The sequence below is a fragment of the Myotis myotis genome, unplaced genomic scaffold (genome assembly GCF_014108235.1).
Source record: "Myotis myotis isolate mMyoMyo1 unplaced genomic scaffold, mMyoMyo1.p scaffold_m19_p_2, whole genome shotgun sequence".
NCBI classification, from domain to species: Eukaryota; Metazoa; Chordata; class Mammalia; order Chiroptera; family Vespertilionidae; genus Myotis; species Myotis myotis.
In genome coordinates this window covers 174,059,178-174,082,106 of record NW_023416324.1, presented here as the reverse complement: position 1 = coordinate 174,082,106, position 22,929 = coordinate 174,059,178, and the positions used below count along the sequence as shown (strand labels likewise).

Genomic DNA, 22,929 nt, shown 5'->3' with positions numbered 1-22,929 from the left:
CTAACTGCCTCTGCCTGCCTGCCTGATTGCCACCTAACTGCCCTCCCTTGCTGGCCCGATTGCCCCCAACTGCCCTCCCCTGCCGGCCTGATCGCCCCTAATTGCCTCTGCTTGCTGGCCTGATCGCTCCCTAACTGGTCCCCTGCAGACCTGGTCGCCTCCTAACTGCCCCCCTGCCGGCCTCGTCACTCCTTAACTGCCCCCCTGCTGACCTCATCACCCCTTAACTGCCCCCCTCCCCTTGTTGGCCTCGTCACCGCCTAACTGCCCCCCCTGCCAACCTGGTTGCCCCCTAACTGCACCCCTACTGGCCTGATCGCCCCTAATGGCCTCTGCCTCGGCCCCCGCCACCGTGGATTTGTCCAGAAGGAAGTCGGACGTCTGGAAGATGTCCGGTCTACCTGGTCTAATTAGCATATTACCCTTTTATTAGTATAGATGTGTTGTACCATGCTGACTAACTTGTGGATATTCTACCATCTTTGCATCCCTTTTAATGTTTTGTTGAATTTGGTTTGCTAATATTTTGTTGAGGATTTTTGCATCTTTGTTCAATGATATTGGCCTATAATTTTTTGTTTTTGTCTGGTTTTGTTATCACAGTAATGCTGGCCTCAAAATTGAGTTTGGAAATGTTATTTCCGCTTCAGTTTTTTGGAAGAATTTGAGAAAGGCATTAAATCTTTTTCAAATGTTTGGCAGAATTCAGCAGTAAAGCTACCTGGTCCTGGACTTTTGTGTGTTGGGAGATTTTTGATTATTGATTCAGTCTCCTGTTAGTAATTGGTCTATTCAGATTTCCTATTTATGAATTAATCTTGGAAGATTGTATGTTTTTAGGAATTAGATCTATTTCTTCTAGATTGTCGAATTTGTTGGTATATAATTGTTCACAGTAGTCTCTTATGCTTCTTTGTATTTCTGTGGTATCAGTTGTAACTTATTACATTTTTTACTTAAGGCTTCTTTTTTTTTCCTTGTTGATTCTAACTAAAGGTTTGTCTATTTGTTTATCTTTTCAAAGAACCAGCTCTAAGTTTTATTGCTTTTTTTTTTTTTGTATTTTTGGTCTTTATAACAGTTATTTCTGCTCTGATCTTTATTATTTCTTTCCTTCTATTAACTTTGGGCTTGTTTTGTTTCTTTTTTTCTAGTTCCTTTAGGTGTAAACTCAGCTTATTTATATGTGTTTTTTCTTGTTTCTTCAAGTAGGCCTGTATTGCTATGAAATTCCTTCTTAGAATTGCTTTTGTTGCATCCCATGGATTTTAGTATGTTGTATTTCTGTTTTCATTTGTCTCAAAGTACTTTTTGATTTCTCTGGTTTCTTCATTGACCAGTTGGTTGTTCAGTAGCATATTGTAAAACCTCCACATATTTGAGATTTTTTAATTTCTAGTTTTACACTCTGTGGTTAGAATAGGTGCTTGATAATGATTTGAGTATTCTTAAATTTATTGAGACTTGTTTTGTGGCCTAACATGTGATTTATCCTGGAGAATGTTCTTTTTGCACTTGAGAAGACTGTGTATTATGCTGCTTTTGGATTGAATGTTCTTTATATGTTAAGTACATCTTTAAGGCCCATGTTTCCTTACTGATTTTCTGTCTCATGATCAATTCATTGATGTAAGTGGGGTATTAGAATCCCCTACTATTATTATATTGCTGTCAATTTCTTTCTTTAGGTTTTTCATATTTGCTTTATATATTTAGGTGTTTCTATGTCGGGTTCATAAACATTTACTAATGTTTATTGTCTTGTTGGATTGACCCCTTTATTATTATGTAATGCCCATCTTTGTCTTTTATTACAGACTTTGTTTTAAAGTTTCTTTTGTCTGATAGAAGTATAGCTACCCCAGCCTTCTTTTGGCTTTCATTTGCATGAAACATCTTTTTCTGTCCTTTTACTTTCATTCTGTGTGTGTCTGTACATCTGAAGTGAGTCTTGTAGTCACCGTATAGATGAGTCTTGTGTTTTAATCTATTCAGCCACTTCTGTGTCTTTTGTTTGGAGAATTTAGTTCACTTACATTTAAAGTAATTATTGACAGCTATGTGCTTATTGCCATTTTGTTGATAGTTTTCTGGCTGTTTTATAGTTCCTTTCTTCTTCTCTTGCTCTCTATTTTTTATAGTTTGATGACTTTATTGTTATGCTTAGACTCCTTTCTTATTATCTTTTAAATTTATAGCAAGCTAAGTTTTTTTCTGCATTTTAAATTTTATTTATTTATTTATTTAATCCTTTCCTGAGGATATTTTTCCATTGATTTTTTAATTTTTATTTTATTTTATTGATTATGGTATTACATATGTGTCCTTATCCCTCCATTCACCCCCCCTTCCCCCCGCACCCCTTCCTCCACTCATGCCCTCACTCCCCTGGTGTCTGTGTCCATTGGTTAGGCTTATATGCATGCATACAAGTCTTTTGGTTGATCTCTCCCCTTTACTCCCACCCTCCCCTCTGAGGTTTGACAGTCTGATCAATGCTTCTCTGTCTCTGGATCTGTTTTTGTTCATCAGTTTATGTTATTCATTATTTTGCTTAACATAATGCTCTCCAGTTCCATTCATGCTATTGCAAATGTAAGAATTCCTTCTTTTTTACCACAGCGTAATATTCAGTTGTGTAGATGTACCACAGTTTTTTAATCCACTCATCTGCTGATGGGCACTTAGGCTGCAAGCTAAGTTTTAATGCATTCTAAAACTTTACATTTTTACTTTCCCTCCCATATGTTTTATTTTCAATGTCACATTTTACAACTTTTTGTTTTGTGTATCCCTTAACTATTTATTGTCGTTTTAGTTCTCTTTATTACATTTGTCTTTTAATTTTCATATTAACTTTAATCTACTACCTTTCCTATATATTTAACTTTACCAGTCAGATTTTTATTTTCATCTGTTTTCTTGTTACTAATTAGTGTCTGTCAGTTTAAAGAAGTCCCTTTAACATTTCTTGTAAGGCCTGTTTAGTGGTGATGTACTATTTTAGCTTTTGTTTATCTTGAAACTCTTTATCTCTCATGTAATTCTGAATGATAACCTTGCCCAGTAGAGTGCTCTGGAAGAGTTTTCCTTTCAGCATTTTGAATTAATTTATCATACCACTCTCTTCTGGTCTGCGAAGTTTCTGCTGAAAAAAATGCTGGTAATCTTTGGGGAGGGGGGTGTTCCCTTGTTTGTAACAAGTTGTTTTTTTCTTGCTGCTTTTAACATTCTCTCTTTATCTTTACTTTTTGACATTTTAATTATAATGTCTCTTGATGTGGATATCATCTGAGTTCCCTCATCTGGATGTCTGTTTTCTTCTCTAGGTTTGGGAAGTTTGCAGCAATTATGTCTTTTATTTATTTTTTTTAAAATAATCTACTTTGTGGTTTTTTTGTTAATCCTTACCCAAGGGTATTTTTCTATTGATTTTTAGAGAGAATGCAAGGGAGAGGGAGAGACAGAGAGAAATATCAATGTGAGAGAGACACATTGATTGGTGGCCTCCCACACATACCCTGCCTGGGGCTGGGGATCGAGTCTGCAACATACCTGCCTTTGACTGAAATGGAATCTGGGACCCTTCAGTCCATGGGCTGACTTTCTAACCACTGAGCAAACTGGCTAGGGCTACAACCATTATGACTTTAAATTGAGTTTTCTGCCTCTTTCTCTCTTTTTTCTTCTTCTGGGTCTCCTGTAATGTGAATGTTATTTCACTTGATGTTAACCCCTAGGTTTCTTAAGCTAGCTTAATTTTTTAAATTCTTTTTTCTTTTTTCTACTTTGTTTGGGTGAGTTCCACTGCTCTGTCTTTTAGATCACTGATCCTTCTACTTTATCCAGTTTGCTGTTGAGCCCCTGTTTTGTTTTTTTTTCATTTCAGCTATTGTATTCTTCAACTCTGTGACTTCTATTTGCCACTTTCTTTTTTCTTTCTTTCTTATTGCCACTTTCTTATAGTTTCTATGTCTTTTTTGACGTTCCCACTGTGTTCCTTCATTCTCCTGCCAAGTTTGGTGATCATCATTATTACCATTACTTTGAACTCTTTATTAGGTAAATTACTTATTTTCATTTTATTAAGATATATTTTTCTAAGGTTTTATCTTGTGTGTGTGTGTGTTTTTTTTTAAACATATTTATTTGTTTCCTCATTTTGCTTGACACTCTGTATTTGTTTCTCTGTATTTGGGGAAGTAGCTGCCTCTCCCACTCTTTTTTTATTTTTCCCCCCTACTTCTCCCCCATTCCCCCCCCCCCCCCCCCACACACACACTCATGCCCTCACCTCCCTGGTGTCTGTGTCCATTAGTTAGGCTTATATAAATACAAACAAGTCCTTTGGTTGATCTCTCCCACGCTTGAGGAGTGACCTTGTGTAGGAGAGATGAACCTTATTTTCAACCGGGCCCTAACTCTTGGTTGTCTCTTGAACCTTTGTGATTATCTAAGCAGCCTGATTTATTTTTGATAGGTCCCAGTTGTTGAGGATTTGCCATGCCCTGCCAGTGTTACAAAGGGAGGGATCTCATTCAGCACCCAGTTTCAGGCTGACTGAAAACCATATCCTTCAGCAGCAGCTTTTAATGTATACAAATATATTCAGTCCTCTGGAACTGCAATTGTAAACCCTGCTGGCCTCCAGTCCAGGTGATCTGCAGGTGTCCCCTGGGAAACAGCTGCAAAAATCTGGGTTCCAGATAAGTATATAAGCTCCTTTCTGGGAGGTACCAGCAAGCTGTAGTGAGAGAGTGTGTAAAGATGACATATTTTGGCCTACATTCCCTGAGAGCTCCTCTATGGCCTCTAGATGTGTGGCAAAGCTGAAGCCTGCCCCTGTGTGAATGGCATACTCCCACTGATTGTGGCAAGGCAAAGGGAGAGCACAGGGCTGGAGCGAACCTGCCAGCTTTGGTGAGGCCACTGGACAGTGCTGGGGTGTGCTTGCTGGCTTTGGTGGGGCTGTGAGAGTGCACCGGGCTGGGACACTCCTGCCAGTTTTAGTGAGAGAGCAGGGGAGTGTAGGGATGGGACATGCTCTCCAACTTAGTGGGACAGCACAGGAGTATACTGTGACTGCACACACCTGCTGGCAATAGCAATGTAGAAGGAAGGTGCACAAATGGCATCCATTAGCACTGGTGTTGACTAGGTAGAAGGGGAGCAAAAAATGGTGCCCAACAGTGCCTCCATCCCCAGAGAGAGTCCCATCAGGCCCCTGCCCCTTCAGCAGACACTTTAAGATTAGCAAATGAATCTCCTTTACTGATAGTTTAGGTTCTTTTCAAACTTCCGATTTTGTGCTGGGTTCCTGGGCAAGTCCGCATGCAAGCCTGTTAAGGGCAGAATCTCAGTTCCCTAAAACTCTTTGTGTTTCCTGGACACAAGCCCTTTTGTTTTCAAAGCCAGGTGTTTTGGGGCTCATCTCTCTGATGCAGGCTCCAAGGGTAGGAGTGCCTGAATGGGGCATGAATTCCTCACTCCCCAGGGAGAAGCACTGTATTTTTGAGATCTCTCTAGATCAGTGGTTCTCAACCTTCCTAATGCTGCGACCCTTTAATACAGTTCCTCATGTTGTGGTGACCCCCAACCATAAAATTATTTTCGTTGCTACTTCATAACTGTAATTTTGCTACTGTTATGAATCGTAATGTAAATATCTGATATGCAGGATGTATTGTCTTTGTTACAAATTGAACATAATTAAAGCATAGCGATTAATCACAAAAACAATATGTAATTATATATGTGTTTTCCGATGGTCTTAGTCTTAGGCGACCCGTGCGAAAGGGTCGTTCGACCCCCAAAGGGGTCGCGACCCACAGGTTGAGAACCGCTGCTCTAGATAGTGGGTTGCCGTGCTGGGGTGGTTTTCCGGTAAGATTGCATCTCTGTCTCTCCTACCCATCTCGATGTGGCCCTTTTATCTTTGTTGTGGAGGAGCTGTTAGCAGTTTTTAGGTCTTTTTCAGAGGGAATTATTCTATGTGTAGCCATGGGAGGAGGTGAGTTTAGGATCTTCCTACACTGCCATCTTGAATCCCCGACCTTTTAAGCCTGTGATTTTTAATATCCTAAATCATGTGTCTGAATAAGTAAATAGCTCTTATAAACAAACCCAGGTGTTATATAACATTTATTTCCTTGCAGTAGTGTAGATAATTGTTGCTACTTTTAAAATACAGTATATTCTGCTTTGCGTGTTCTTATTACTGTGCTCTTGGATAACTATTTTGGTATTTCTTTCCACTTCTGAAACTGGCAATAATATAGGGTATTTCTCACCTTGTGACTTATACATCACTGGCTAGTTTGGTAGTAAGACTTTCCTGTAATTTTTATCAGTCCTAAAGAAATGGACTCATTAAAGAAATTTCTTTGACCTGTCAGTATAAAAACAACATTTAAAATCTAAAGGGAGAAGTAGATTGGGCGGGATGAGGGGTGGATGAAGATGGAATGAAGGCCCCGTGCTTTAATGTGTCTGTAACCTTGAGTTATATTTTAACTTTATGGTTCTTTGCCTGCAATGTTTATAGACCAAGAATAGATTATTTCAGCAAGAAGGCAGGATATTTAAGTCCAAAAAATAGCAATAAATTTGTTTTTTAAAGCATTTAGTTGTCTTTTAGATTACTATGTGGGATTTGGCCAGTGGAAAACTCCTAAGATCAATAACAGATGCTCATCCTCCAGGAACAGCAATATTGCATATTAAGGTAATATCTTTGTTTTCTTTTTCTGATACTTTTTATTATTATGCCTTTGTATCTGTTTTTAAGTACATTTCTTTATAAAAAGAAATCCTGAAAAGAAACTGTCTTTGGTTTGACTAGTCCAACAAGATGTTTTCCCAAGTGAAAATCCAGAGGTGGGCTAGCATGGTACCATTCAGCTGCAAGTTGAATTGATGTCTAATAGATATAGCAGGAAAAGAGTACACTGATGTGCTCCTAGGTAAGAGGTTGGCAGCAAAGACAGGTGTTACCTTAATGAAGCTCATTGTGATGATTTTAAAAGGTCTTTTTACCTTTTGTTTAGTCCACCAAGGCTTTATTGCTGAGATAGTGTGCCTAGTCACACTTTGTTGGGAGTTACCTGAGGTTCAAGGCACCAACTGTGAAAGAACCAAGGTTTGCATTATGTTTAGAAATGAATCTGTTGCTTTATTTTCTTTCAGGCCTCTAAAGGAAAAGCATTAAGATTTGAATCTTGGCTTTCTCCTTACAGGCCTGAAAAAAATAAACCAACTTAGGACACAGATTTTATTTGTAAATACAGTGTAAAGCTTGGTTTTTGTATATTGTCAAGCCCATGTTTAGAAGCATAAAAGGTAGAGGACTATAACTAGGGAAGTCTAAAATTAGATTTTCTAGATTTTAATCAGGTACACATTTGGTTGCTTAGCTGTGCAGACCTCTCTTATCCATACATCTGCTTTTTACAGTCTGCAAGCATCTGGAGTTTATGTGTCTGGATTTAGGTTAGTTACATAAAAGTCTTCTGTGAGAAAGCATTGAAGCATTTAGCAACAATGAAAACAACCAAGATAAGTAAAAGTAGAGAGAATTTCTTTTCTTTCTGAACATCATGGCACTTTATTTTGACCTTTTTTCATATGGCGTGTACCAACTGATAATATGTTATAGTTGTTTGTGTTTATGTTTTATCTCCTTTAATAGATTAAGATCTTTGAAACCAGAATCTGTTTCTCATTTATTTTGTGTTATGCATAGTAGCTGCTCAATAAATGTTTGGTTGAAGGAATAATTAGTTGGTGATGTTTATGAAAGGCCAGCCCATTTGCAGAAAAAACATACCTTTTAGGAGAAACAATAGGAAAGAAGCTAAAAAGGCAAAGAGAAAAGAGAAGAATGCAGCTGAGGTTAAAAGCATAGTAGTTGTAGCTATCCTGTTGCTTGGGAATGGTGGTAAAGGTGGTTCTGCACTCAGACATGTGACATTGGAGAAAAGTGTGGCAAGAGATATATATGATTAGATACTTCTGTAGTTTTGGATTGACAGTAGCCACTTGCACTTCAGTATTCTTACTCATTGTTCTCTAAAGTTAACTCTACATCTCATCAATAACATTTTGGGCTTGCGTATTTTTATTTGTTTATATATTTTAAAATTATATGAACATACTGTACTAGTACTTAAATACATTGTAAAACACATACACATGATGTAGAAAATTAATAAATAAAAATACAGTTCTGTTATTTTTCCTATCCTCTGGGGTATATGCCTCCCACTTTGGCAACTGCTCAGCCAGGCTTTGAGAGCACAAGTGTGGGACTTCTTTACTATGCCTGTGTGTGAGGTCGAGGAGGAATAATTTTACAGTGGCCTCCTGTACCTCAACCATTCCTGACTAAGAGCATGTAAGCACGCCATTTAGGATGGCTCACCAACTATTGGGTTAAGGAGACCAGTCACTGTATATGGTACAAGTTAGTAAGTTATTCAGTTTTGTAGTGTACTACATCTACATTTACCATACCTCATAAACCCGTAGGACAGCCTGTCACTGTGAACATTATTTATTACTTTGGGCTTTCAAGAGTAAGTAATAGTAACTGAGGTACTGTTAGTTGAAGAAGAGCAAGGAGGCAGCACATTTAGGAACAGCACATTTAGGAATAGTTATATAAAAAGTTAAACTATTTTATGTATAATGGATTAACTCCTCAGTTATTTAGAAAACATATTCAGACATGTTTATTCTCCAAAGATACCAAATATCTTTTATTGTGTCTTTATTCTTGAAAACAAAGCAACTGCAAATGCACCCAAAGTATCCTATTCAGTTTTAATAGTAAGTTAGAAAAAAATTAAAGAACCCAAGTAGAAAACTTTAGGGCTTTTATGAATTATAGTTTGTATTTTTCTTTTATCCTAAGGAAAGGTGGTTTTGCATTTTTAAAACCACAGGTTTTAAAAGATTTGAACCATTTTTATTCTGAAGATGTGTAAGTTTGTGTGTTTAGAGTGATAAGCTAAGTTTAGCTAAGGTGTTTTTAATGCTAAGCATGTTTGTTTTAGATTTTAAAAAAGTTTTTCTCCCCTACCTTCTTAACATTTGACCTGTTACAAGAAAATAAATTTTTTCTCTGTTCAGTTTACAGATGATCCAACTCTTGCAATTTGCAACGACAGTGGAGGCTCTGTTTTTGAATTGACATTTAAGTAAGAGACTAATGGACATTTGTTGACAAATGAAAAGACTAGCTCTGGTTAATGACTTCAAGTTGAACATGAAGAAGTCTGGAAAACTCATGTAATTGAAAATAGGTTGTGGTTCTGTATTATAATGTCCTGAGGAGGCTTATGGAACATATGGAGTCCCAGGCCTGCCTTCCACCCCTCAATCTCTACCTTAGTAGGTTTGAGCTGGGATTCTAAACTACTTCCCAGATTTGGGGAACTATTATTCTGGAGTATTTCACTAATTTTCCTTTAGTTCTCAGGCTGAGCTGATTATAAAACCAGAGTAGCCAAGTATAGGAAGGTTTTTATTGTCTTAGAATTGCCCCATTTATACTTTAAATAAGAGCGAAGACTATTTCGATAACATGGACGAACACTTATAAAGCTGAGTTTAGAAAAATAGAATATCAAATATAATGTGTATTATGTTTCCCTAAGTTCTTTAAGGACTTTTTTTGTTTCTTGTATTTCTTATACCTTCTGACAATGCTGAGGCCAAAGTAATTGCTTAAAAAAATACTATTTATTTGTTCAGCTAATTTTTATTGAGCATATGTATGTGTAACCATTGTTCTAGGCACCAAAGTTGTAGCTGTTGGGGTGGGGGGAGGGATACAGACAATAAACCAGCACACAAATGAAATAATTTCTATAGTTATGAGTGCTGTGAAGAAAAGAAGACAGGTCAGTGTGCTGGAGTGCACTTGAGTATAATTCAGGAAGGCTTCTCTCAGAAGCTGACATTTGAGTAAAGATCTGAATGATAATGTGGTCAACAGATGTAAAGATCTGAAAGAAATATTTCAGACAGAGGGACATTCAGGCACAAAGGCTTTGATGGGTGGGCACAAACTTGGCCTGCTGGAGCAACTGGGAATAAGTTAGATGTGGCTGGAGTGTGACTTTCTCAGGAACAACAGTAATGGGAGCATGTGAAGGCTGGAGCCAGATCATATAGGGCCTTTTAAAACATGTAAAGAAGTTTGGATTTTATTTTGTGTACAGTGGCAAGCCATTGGAGTGTTTTTTAGAAGAGTAATAAATCTGGCCTATATTTTAAAAAGATCATGCTGATGTCTTGTGGAGTTTGCATTGCTGGGGGCCAGAGTAGAAGTTAGGAGGCTATTGTCATAGTCCAAGCTAGAGATGATAGTGCCTTGGGTCATTGCTAAATTGCTTCTGAATCTTTTGGTTACATTTTCAGGAGAGTGATGGGAGTGAGAACTTGTGAGTCTAGATGCCTGTTCAGTGGTTCCAAGGGTGAAGTGTGCTGTATTGAGCCTCTTCATTCTAAGCCTGACTTGAAAGATCATCCCATCACACAGTTTTCCTTACTGGCCATGGCATCCTTAACCAAGGTGGGTGTATTTAGAAGATGGAACTCAGACCTTTTAGAAAGGCTTTGAAAAACAAAAAAATTGAAAATGACAGGATAAATATTAAATGATATTTTTTCTCCTGAAGATACTGGTCATTGGATTGAAACCATCCTTGAAAGTGTGGATGACTTTTCCCTATGGACGTGTGAGTAAGCTTCTCCATGTTTTCAGCAAAAAAACCATGTCAGGAGGTTGGGGAAAACAAAATTCAAGTGGTGAATTCTATGAGATTGTCATAAAACCAGGTAGATGAAAGTCTACTCCAAAGATAATTGTCTGGGCTTACCTTGATGTGACCAAAGCAGCATAAGCTGTTGACTACATCGGTGTTCCTAGGATCATGAGATCTGAACTTCTCTACCTTTATTGCTTTAAGTTTTTTTTAGCTGCTGCTTAGATACTGAACTGGTAGAAAACAATAGCTAACATATATTGCTACTACATACTGTTTCCTTGGCTTCTGCCTCTGGTATGTTATACACACCTGATTTCCTTTCTTTCCTCCTTGATTGTTTTCAGAGGGTTGTGGTCTTCCAGTGTGTGTGTGTGAGAAGTATTGATGGGATGGGATGGAGAATGATGCTACTGAACTAAGACTACTTCAGAAAGCAGCCCTTATACTGAGGGAGATCACGCTTCTGTTTCCTTGTTGGTACTCTGTATATCTCTAGGCCCCAGCGGAAGTCTGGCAAAGCTGGTTTAGATTGCCACTAGTATTTCTTAGGTTAACTTCATTGGCTAATTGAGGTTCATCATGGTGTTTTGTGTTTGCATCCTTTTTGTATGTTTTTATTGGTATTTGTTCCAACCTTTTATTATGAACATTTTCAAACAGAGAAGTTGAAAAAAACTTACATTAAACATCTGTATACCTACCATCTAAATTCTATAATTAACATTTTAGTGTACTATATTTACTATGTATCTATCCATCTCTTCATCTACTTACCAAATTATTTATTTATTTATTTCCAAGTAAATTGAAGAAATCAGCATTGTTTTTTCTTAATCTAAAGATCAGCATGCGTATGATTAGCTATAGTTATCTAAGTTTTTCCTCTCTTATAAAATTTACATACAATAAAATACACAGATTTGTATTATTGAATATCTCTGCTTTGTTGGCATTTTTTTTTTTTTTTTCAATATATTTTATTGATTTTCCACAGAGAGGAAGGGAGAGAGATAGAGAGTTAGAAACATCGATGAGAGAGAAACATCGACCAGCTGCCTCCTGCACATCCCCTACTGGGGACGTGCCCGCAACCCAGGTACATGCCCCTGACCGGAATCGAGCCTGGGACCCTTCAGTCCGCAGGCCGACGCTCTATCCACTGAGCCAAACCGGTTTCGGCCTTTGTTGGCATTTTAATGAGTAATTGGTAGAAGGAACACTAGCCAGATGGTGTTTTTAATCAGTTTTCTATTTGTCTTTTTGCCCATTAACCCTGATGAATTTTTTTGGTTTTCTCTTCACTTAGATGGATCCTTCCAGTGTACCATTGCTGGCCTGGCACTTTGTGGCAGCGCATAATTCTGTGAATCCCATGCTTGCTTTCTGCAGAGGAGATGTTGTGCATTTCCTTTTGGTAAGTCCCAATATTTGCTAGATCTGTTATAAAGTCCTTTATCAAAAGATTTTTTTTTTCTGATTCATCAGTCATTTAATATTGTGTCAAAGAAATACACTATCTAATTCTTTGGAGAGAGCATGACATACTTAATTTTTATTTAAGGCTTTAATGGTTAACATGGAAAACTACTGATCACCCTACTCTGTGCCCTTTCATGGTGTGTTTCTCAGTTCCATCACCTTTGACTAATAAATAATTAATGGTGTATGTGTAATATGAATGTACATATGTCTGTAATAACAGCTTACCTATATACATATAGTGTATTTATCAGACAGCAAGTATTATTGAATATCTGCTATGTTCTCTACACTGTGATGAACACAAGAAGCAATTGAGGGAAGTATAAATTCTTCTTCCACATAGCTTAAACTATTGTTTGAAAAGCCACATCAGTATGCTCATTACTACTATGGAGAATGGTTTAAGGATTCAACCATGTGGTGAGAATTAAAAGTTGATACCTTTAGAGTATGAAGAGATTTGTATGGACTAGAGAGGCCAGGGAAGACTTTATGAAGGATATATTGCAAATACTATGGGGCGTGGGGTGGATATGCATAATAAGATGAACTGAAGTTATAGAGGTAAGAATGTAATTTTTATAACATTCAGTACTTATAAAATAGCTTGTCTAGTATTTTTCTTCCTCACTTGACTGAAAGCTCCATCAATCTAAAGACCAACTCTATAACTATATTTCAGCCACTAGGATAGTGCTTGTATATAGATGTTTAGTAAATGTTTATAGAATTAATGACGGGGAGAAACATATTGTGGAAAATAAAGTTGAGTATATGGCATGGATCTAGATTAGGGGTAAAGTTTTATTACAGTCATGCCCATTCAGTTATGTCTTATTTGCGGCTGCTTTTGCACTATAGTGGCAAAGTTGAGTAACTGTGACACAGACCATATGGTCTGCAGATCCCAAAATATTTACTGTGTGGCCTTTTATAGAAAAGTTTGCTAACTCCTGATCTGGTTTGTGTATACTTGACCTAGATTGGTAATGGGGAGCCATCATGGGTTCTTAGGTAATTAAAATGATAAAGATGTGGTTAAAGTGATATTTTAAGAAGATCAGTATGGAAATATCAAAAAGAAAAGATTGTAGGAGGGAAATGGAAGGTTTGGCTCCTGTAATAAAGCTCCTGTAATGAGGTCTTTGGACAAGGATGGTCAGTTGTAGTGAGAGGTAGGGATGATATTTTGAAGGAAAGACAAGGCTTCTGATATTATTGGTTCTAGGACTGAAGGATATGAACCAAACATTTCATTTTTGAGTTTACATTTTAAAAGCTTGAAATATTTAAAGAGTTAAGGTTAGGGAAGGTTTGAGTGTGCAGAGTTGGTAATGAAGGTGGAACTCTCAAGTGTTGTATTGGAGAATGTCTTCCAGGCAGATGGCAATCCAGGTCTGGGGTACAAGTGAGAATTCAGGGATAGAGAAGGTAGTTGAAACTGTGAAAATAATAAAAAGCTAGAGCATACATAACCTTAGTGGATATTCACACAAGGGAAAGGAAGAAGATAAAGCAACAGGAGAGGGAGTGGGCCTAAGTCATCAGATCGGACATCCCCTGAGGGCTCCCGGACTGTGAGAGGGCACAGGCTGGGCTGAAGGACCCCTGAGGAGTGCACAAATTTTTGTGCCCCAGGCCTCTAGTATATAAATAAAAGATTGACACTGAAGTTCTTTGGGGAAACTTTGGGTTGTTTGTGCAATAATAGTATTATATGTCAGAAAAGTCTAGTTTTGTCACTGCAGCAGCTTTTTTCTTTTAATGAACTTTTGTTTTGACTTTTTCACAACATGTCACCATCCGATTTTATGTCTTAACTCTAGCTAAATACAGTCATTGGTGTAGTGAGATTAAGTTGTTCTGAATTATGACAAAGTGGATATTACATTACTGAATTTGCTAATACTGACAGCTGAACCACTGACCAGATATGCCTTGGATTTTGGTACAAATCATGGTGTGATTATTTCTGTCATTTATGTGATAGTTTCTTTAATTATCAATATTTTTGACTTATCCATACTCTGAATGGAAATAATTTTGAAGTGGAGTATAATGAAGTATCTAAAAATATCCCTCAAACAATAGCTGAGGTTTTGGTTGTTTTTATTTCATCATCAGGTTAAGAGAGATGAATCTGGAGCAATCCATGTTACTAAGCAAAAGCATCTTCACCTCTACTATGACCTCATCAACTTTACTGTGAGTATTCAAATGAACTATCCCCATTTATTGCATATAATTGTTTTGAGATCATGGTGTGTTAAAGCTATCAGGATTTCTGCCATGAACCATGCCTTTAGGATTATATGAAATATGGACAGAAGTGAAGTCTGGCTTATATTGAATAAAATCTGAGTTTGATATGATGTCACATTATTTTTCTTGTCTTTCAGCCTATGTCTTGCTGAACAAAAATTTTCTTTAATGTCCTAATTAGTTTAAAGGGGAGTTTAGAAGAATTTAGATGGATTTCTTCAGGATTATTGCTGGACTTTCTTTGTAAACATATTTTTATCCTTCTGAGTTTGTCCTAATTGGTTCAGGAGCTTATCTACGCTTTTCTTTTCTAGTGGCTAAAAAGTTTGCAGAGGTCTCTCTCTATCACACATCTCAGTCCGAAGTGACTTTTGGTGTAAAAAAAAGAATATTTCTTTTTGTGTCAATTTTTAAATTTTTAAATAGTGTGTTAATTCTGTAATAGTGCAGTTATAATATTTCTGGGTTTCTATCATTAGTGCTCTTAGCATATCACTATCTGGTATCTGGTGAAATACTCTGTAGATATATGAATATAGGCAACCCTAAATATAAGACTGTGCCTCATTTTTCCAATATAAGGCTAAAAAAAGTTTTACCCCCAATTTGATAAAATGAAAAATTTTAGGATTATGGATAAAATAAATATTTATTATATAAGATTTGTAAGTTCAGTTTATAAATTGAATTATAAAGATTATTGAGATTATTTAATCTCACACATAGATCATTGATTTAGAAATAATGCTTTTTCTTATAAACATTTCACGAAATAATTTTGTTCAATCTCTTCTCATGTATATAAGACATCAGTGACTTTGTCAACATTAGAACCACTTGTTGAATCATTGGACACAGTTTTCTAGAATTCATCATCACTTCTGTTTAAGATGTTTGAGATACAGCACTTTTAAAATCAGCATATGATTCTTCCCCTGGAAAATTTTTTTCCAACCACAAGTAGCCATGCTCCTGACAATTTCACAGCGAGTATTTTTATTTGTCCTGTGGCTTATCCATGATGTGACCACTAACTGCATTGCTCTGTAAATTACCTTTAAAAGGCTTGTTTACAACAATGTCAACACTCACAATTATGAGATTCTAACTTCAGGAATAATTGCTAAACTGCAAACTTTTTTTTCTCTCTGTCATTCTCTCTCTGTTTTAAAGCATTTAAAAACTATTACTGACTGATATTCAGTAAGGCTAATAAAAAAATGTATCTTGCCAAAACCGGTTTGGCTCAGTGGATAGAGCGTCGGCCTGCAGACTGAAGGGTCCCGGGTTCGATTCCGGTCAAGGGCATGTGCCTGGGTTGCGGGCGCATCCCCGGTGGGGGATGTGCAGGAGGCGGCTGGTCGATGTTTCTCTCTCATCGATGTTTCTGACTCTCTATCTCTCTCCCTTCCTCTCTGTAAAAAATCAATAAAATATATTTTTAAAAAAATGTATCTTTTTTCCCTTAATGATACTTTGTTTTTCAAAGTAAAGTGATCAAAAGAGCACCTTATAGGAGCTCTTTGTAAAAGATTTGAGTATCAAACTCTGTTTTCTGAGAGATATTTTTTTGGGAGTGGGAAACAAACAAACACACAGAAAAACAAACCCTTCCTTTATAGTAGCTACTATACAGTGGTAGAGCATATCTTCAGCATATGTTAAGAGAAAATTGATCCATTTTCAACTTGGTTGTCACTGATATGGTATGCAAATAAACTTTGATAACCTGGGATAGACCATATAAATAAATCAACATGAATGCCAGAGAGATAATGTGCAGGGGAATTATTTTGTTCCCTCTAATTTAGAATTCTAATTGAGCAGATTTAAAAACTTTATTCCTTGGGAAGGATTAAGATTTTTAAAAATATATTTTGAAAATAAATCTCATACATAACCCAAGAAATTTATCATAATGGCATCCTTCAGAAGATTTTTAACATTATTATTTAGTTATTATTTAAAAAATTATAATAGATACTAGAGGCCCGGTGCACAAAAATTTGTGCACTGGTGGGGGGGTGGGTTTGGGGGGTGCCCCTCAGCCCCACTTGTGCCCTATCACAGTCTGGGACCCCTCGGGAGATAACCACCTGCTGGCTTAGGCCCGCTCCCCGGGTGGCAGATGGCAGGCCCGATCCCTCGGTGCCTGCCCCGCCTCCCGGGTCATGCACATGGCAGGGCCGATCCAGGGGTTGGGGCACCGCCCCAGGTTGGGTCGCACACAGGACGCCCTGGGCGTGTCGCACATGGGACGCCTGGGCGGGCCGGCTGATCACTGCTGCCCCGCTCAGCCGCCCCGGGTTGGGTCGCACATGGGATGCCTGGATGGAGGCCGGGCGGGCTGGCCGATCGCTGCTACACCACCCGGCTGCCCCAGGTCGGGTCGCACACGGATGCCTGCCACCCCGGTTGCAGATAGCAGGCCCGGATGGCAGCAGGGCAGGTGGGATGGCGCTGTCCTGCCCTGCCTGCAGTATGCAAATTAGCCGCCATCTTTGTTGGCGGTTGATTTGCATATCACACTGATTAGCCAATGGGAGGTGTAGCGAAGGTACGGTCAATTACCATGTTTGTCTATTATTAGATAGGATAGAAGACATAGAAAAATACAGCAAAAACTCTCCTAATAATTTTAGGGAGGTTTTGAAGGAAATATATATTTTAAATAACTTCTGTTTTGAACTATGTGTTACAAATATATTTCAACAATTATCCTTTGACCACCTAGGTTTATGAGATTTAATTTGCCCTTTTGTTTCATTGATGTAACACTGAAATACAAAGTTTGTCACTTTGCTTAAGTCATTGGTGACTTAAGCAAAAATTTTATGAAAGCCAATATATCATATAACATATATCTATTAAAGATTTTTGTTAGCCTTCTTTTGGACTACGAGAGTGTCATTGTAGCACTGTCAAACTCAATATTGTGTTGTGTTCCTATTGTTCTCTGGGCTGTTTACTCAGTAGTTCTTGCTGTGATTGTGTTGTCATGAAGTTATTAAATGGATAAAGTCCTCAGGGTCATTTAACTGAGTGGCCAAGCTTTCTTCTTGTCCTGAATGATGGCGTGGGATGGGCCTCATTTTTGTTTTGTTGTGTGCTTGAATTGCAGTGGATGAACTCACGCACAGTTGTACTCTTGGATAGTGCAGAGAAGTTGCATGTGATTGATCGGCAAACTCAAGAGGAATTGGAAACAGTGGAAATCTCAGAAGTTCAGTTGGTCTATAATAGCAGCCATTTCAAATCACTAGCCACTGGAGGAAATGTTAGCCAGGCACTGGTAAGGGTAACCCATTACCTTAGTACTGACTTGATAAACATGGTGCTTTGTTGCTGTTTTGTTCTAGAAATAGAAACTCTGAGGAGTTATCTTTATGTTTTGAGGTGTTTCTTTAAAAGCCACTAGGTTGAAGTGGATGTGGGTGTGTTTGTAAATATTCAGGAATGTGAACTAAAACAATAATTTCTCTTACCTTCTATTCAGAAATCTGACTAATTTAATGGCCAAGAGTTTTAACTTTTATGCTAAAATAATAAAATGAAGTTGGAAATTTATGAGATAGGAGTTATAAAAGCAAAATATTTTAGAAAGTTTAATATGGCAGCAATAAGTACGATAGGTTTAAGGGGTAAATGACTAGTGACAGGTAGCCCATGAGGCTTTGGAAATATTTGGGTGATTAGTAAAGGAATGAACAGGTATAGTGTTTGTGGGAATTAAAAGGCAAAGCTAGGCTTTGAGAGAACGAAAAAAGATTCTTCCAGAGTAGGAGATAGATGAAATGGTGTGCTTGGAGAGAAGGAAGACATGAAAATTATGATCTTAGTATTAATCTATACTAATAATAGCTTAGGTGGTGTCACGCCCTCATGTTGTCACAAGATGGCCATCACAAGATGGCTGCACGCACAGCGGAGGTGGGGCCCAGCAGCTGCTCTGCGCGGTGAGGCCTGGGGGTCCTGTGGCTCCGTGCAGCGTGGAGGAGCCAGTCCCGGCGTCTGGCGTCTCCGCTGCCTTGAACGGAGGAGGTGTGTCCGGGTGGAGGAGGTTGGTCACGGCAGGGGAGGGCAGTTGTGGGTGATCAGGCAGGCAGGGGAGCAGTTAGGCATCAATAAGGCCAGCAGGGGAGCAGTTAGGGTGTGATCAGGCTGGAAGGAAGAAGCAGTTAGGGGCAATCAGGCAGGCAGGCAGGTAAGCGGTTAGTGGTCAGAGGTCCAGGATTGTGAGAGGGATGTCCGACTGCCGGTTTAGGCCCAGTCCCACAGTTGGACATCCCCTGAGGGGTCCAGATTGGAGAGGGTGCAGGCCGGGCTGAGGGACACCACCGGAATTTTGTGCACCAGACCTCTAGTTTTACCATATTTTAAGTAACTGTAATAATGGCCTTTAGCAATTCACACAGATAGTTTACAGTTAAATTACTTTGAATTGTGATCTCATGTTTCCTAAACCAGTAATCTTTAAGCAGGAAGTTAGACTATTATGAGGCTTCCTGGGTATTTTCTTGAAGAAAATAGTAATAATGGTCATATTTAATGAGTATCTGCTGCATGAAATGTAGCCATTGCCCAAATCTCTCTGAGATATTAGAACCTCAGAGCATAAAATATACATGAAAGGGTCGTCCAGCCTTAGAATTTAGAAACCAAGAAAATCCAGGGTAAGAATAATGATAAAACAATAGAATTTTCTAAAGTAAGAATAATTACTGTCTCACACTTAGATGTTTTCTGGTGTCTGGTTATTAAAAATACTTTCAAGTATTTTTTTAAGTCAGACTTTAAGCTTATACTTTCAGCTAAGATAGAATAATGGGGCCTGGATTTACTCTCCTGTCTGGGGGGAAAAATCAGAAAAAGAAACAACAGTTTCCAAGATACTGGATATCATGTAATGAAGCACAGCAATTCCGGACAAAATAGGAAACAAATGGCATGAGCCCTATGGGTATCCCAATGTCTGTCCTTGAGAGTTTCCATGTGGCTCAGGGGGAGGAACCCAGTGGGAGCTTGGAGTACTCCATGAGTGAGACAGAGCGGAGACTGAGGCTGCAGGAAGACAAGTGTGGGTAGGACAGGCCAGAGTACTGGTGTGAAGAGCACTATACAAAGGGTCCCCTTGGGTATTCAGCAGGCTACTAATCAATAGAAACTGCCCAAGGCAAGGGAAAGAAATATTTGTAAGATTTGGAAGGAACAAGAGCTAGTGATCACACTGGCTTGTTTACACCAGCCAGATGGAAAACCATATGATTCACATGCATTGGGCAGAGTACTCAGACATCTTGCCTCAGTAGTGGGGAATAGTTAGAACTAAAGTAAATGCTGCTCTCATCCCCACTAACATATCTTAAAAACAAGACCAGAAAGGAACAAACTGTTTGCAGGGAACTTAACTCCTCCCAGAGTAAAGCACAATAATATCAATAAGAATACAGAAATTTCCAGGACCCAACATGCTGAAATTTGAAATTTGCAGTGTCTGCCATCGAATCAGGGATTACTAGGCATGCAAAGAAAAAGTAAAACACAACTTATACTGAGGAGAAAAATCTATCAAAACTGACTTAAACCCGAAACAGATATTAGAATTAGCAGACAAGGACATAACAGTTATCATAGGTATAGTCTGTATGTCCAAAAAATTAAGTAGAGACATGGAAGATTTTAAAAGATGTAAATCTAGAGATAAAACTAAAGTGCTTGAAATGAAAAATACACTGGATATGAAGCAAAAATGAACAAAATTGAAATGAGAAAAAGACAACTTCACAATTAAAGTTTGGAAATTTTAAACTCTCTCAGTAAGTAATAAAATGAGTAGGCAGAAACACATTAAGGGTATAGAAGACTAAAAAGAACACTGTTGATCACCTTGACCTGACAGTTATAGAATATTGCACCCAACAGAAGCAAAGTACAATTATTTTTCAAGTGCATATGGAACATCCACTGATATAGATTATATGATAGGCCATAAAACAAGCTTCAGCCAATTGTTGAAGGAATCATCAGGTTCACTTTGGAGATAATTCAAATATTTGGAGATTAAATAACACTTTTATAAATAAACCATGAGACAAAGAAAAAAATCTCAAAGGAAATTAGAATATATTTTGAACTAAATGAAAATACAACATATAAAAATCTGTGATCCACAATTAAATCAGTTTTTGAGGGTAATTCATAGCATTAAGTACTTACATTAGAAAAGAAGAAAAAATCTGAAATAAGTGATCTAAGCTTCTATCTTAATTAAGGAAATAAAAAAACACACAATATACTTAAAGTAGATTGAAAGAAGAAATAATAAAGATGAACACAAATCAATTAAATGGAAAATGGACAAATGATAGGAAATTAAAGAAACCAAAAGCTGGTTCTTTGAAAGATAAATAAAATTGACAAACCTCTAGTGAGACTAATCAAGGAAAAAAGGGGGAGGGCACAATTACTAATATCAGGAGTGAGGGTGGTAACGTCACTGTAGAGTCTATAGGTATTAAAAAGAGAATATGCCCAACCGGAGTGGCTCAGTGGTTGAGCATTGACCTGTGAACCAGGAGGTCACAGTTCAATTCCCAGTGAGGGCACATGCCCAGGTTGTGGCTTGATTCTCAGTGTGGGGAATGCAGGCGACAGTGGATCAATGATTCTCTCTCACCATTGATGTTTCTCTCTCTCTCTCCCCCTCTCCCTTCCTCTCTGAAATCAATAAAAATAAAAATAAACAATATGAGTAACTTTATGCCAATAAATTCAAGAATTTTAGATGAAATGGAAAAAAATTCTTTGCAAGGCACAAATTACTAAAGCTGACTCAAGAAGAAATGAAAAATCTAGTAAATAAATACATTTTCTGCAAAAAAACTCTAGGCCCAGTTGACTTCACTAGTGAAGTCTATCATATTTTAGGAAAAAAAAAAACCAAACCACCAATTTTACACAGAAATCTTTTCAAAAATAGAGTAAATGGGAGCACATACTTTTTTAAAAATGAAATTTGCTTATTATCTCTGATAATAAAATGAGTCAAAGACATTATAATAAAGAATACAACAGACCAATGTCCTTATAAGTATAGAAGCAAAAATCCATAATATATTAGCAAATAGAAGCCAGCAGTGTATAAAAAGAGTAATCATGATCAAATGGTGTTTATCCAAGGCATTCAAGACTGGTTTAACATTTAAAATTCAATGTAGCCCTGGCTGGTGTGGCTCAGTTGGTTGGAGCTTCCTCCCATACAGCTGAAGGTCACAGGTTCAATTCCCGCTCAGGGCACATAGGTAGGTTTCAGATTTGATCCTGGGTGAGGGTGGTGTATAGGAGGCAACCATGTAACCAAATATGTTTGTTGTGTATTTAAGCTGTCCTTTATTAGATTAGCTTAGGACATATTAAAATGCATTGAGGCATTTGACTTCGTTAATGGTAAAAGAAAAACCATATCATCTTCTCAAAAGACAGGAAAATTTAACATTTAGTCTTGATAAATTCTTAGCAAACTAGAAATAGAAGGAAACTTCAACCTGATAATCAAGAACATCATCCAAAATCCTACTTAAATATTACTGCCAAAAAACAAACCAAAATCAAAGTCCCTGATTCTGATCAAACCTCTTCTAGACAAAATATAGAAGACAGAGGAACATGGTAAAAGATTCCTTGACACAATTAGCAAAATCAGGTGGAGGAAACTTTATGGAATAGTGTTACAGCTTCTTTAATAAATAAACCTAAAGGAAAATAAGGGATGGTCAGAGGTGGAGGCAAAAACTATACATTAAAAAATACTATCAGCCAGCTCCAATATGTGGCCCTTGTCTGTTTCTTGATTCAGACAATTAAATGTAGAAAAAAAAAAAAAAAGCCCAAACAACAAAAATATACTCAGCATTTGACATTTATGAGACAAGCTGAAATCCAAACTCTGATTGGGTAATTGATATTGAGGAATGATTATTAAATTTTAAAAGCATGTTAATGTAATTGTGGTTATATTAAAAAGGATTGAATATGTATATATATATATGTACATATATATATATACTGAATTTTTATAAATGAAATATTCAAAATCTGAAATTCACTTCAAAATTATACTGTGTTACAGTGGAGTCAGTGGGATTATAGATGAGATAAGATTGGTGATGAGTTGACAATTAATGAAGCTGGTTAATGGTTGCAGGGGATTCATTATTTTATTCTATGTTCATCTATATTTTGAAATTTTCACAGTGAAAAGTTAAGATTAATTATCATAGATCTTTTATTTGGGGACCAAAGTAAGCTCTTCTGTTATTGACTGCTTATATATTTTGGGATATTTATAAATGTTAACATATTTAAGCCTCAAAGAAACTGTGCATGGTTTTCAAAGATGTGAAAACTCAATGTT

The 22,929-nt window shown here is 37.4% G+C and overlaps 1 protein-coding gene across 17 annotated transcripts in view; it reads left to right on the top strand.

Annotated features, from left to right (window-relative positions):
- Positions 1-22,929, top strand: part of VPS8 (VPS8 subunit of CORVET complex) — a 267,100-nt gene that overhangs the window by 46,471 nt on the left and 197,700 nt on the right. For 16 of the 17 annotated variants that reach the window (XM_036352529.1, XM_036352534.1, XM_036352531.1 and 13 more), the window contains 7 exons: positions 6,638-6,724; positions 9,130-9,197; positions 10,423-10,576; positions 10,683-10,742; positions 12,079-12,186; positions 14,379-14,459; positions 17,638-17,808. In XM_036352529.1, the coding sequence (XP_036208422.1) occupies positions 6,638-6,724; positions 9,130-9,197; positions 10,423-10,576; positions 10,683-10,742; positions 12,079-12,186; positions 14,379-14,459; positions 17,638-17,808 (729 nt within the window). Of the gene's footprint in view, positions 1-6,619; positions 6,725-9,129; positions 9,198-10,422; positions 10,577-10,682; positions 10,743-12,078; positions 12,187-14,378; positions 14,460-17,637; positions 17,809-22,929 lie in introns of all 17 variants that reach the window. The other variant, XM_036352542.1, reaches the window with a different exon arrangement.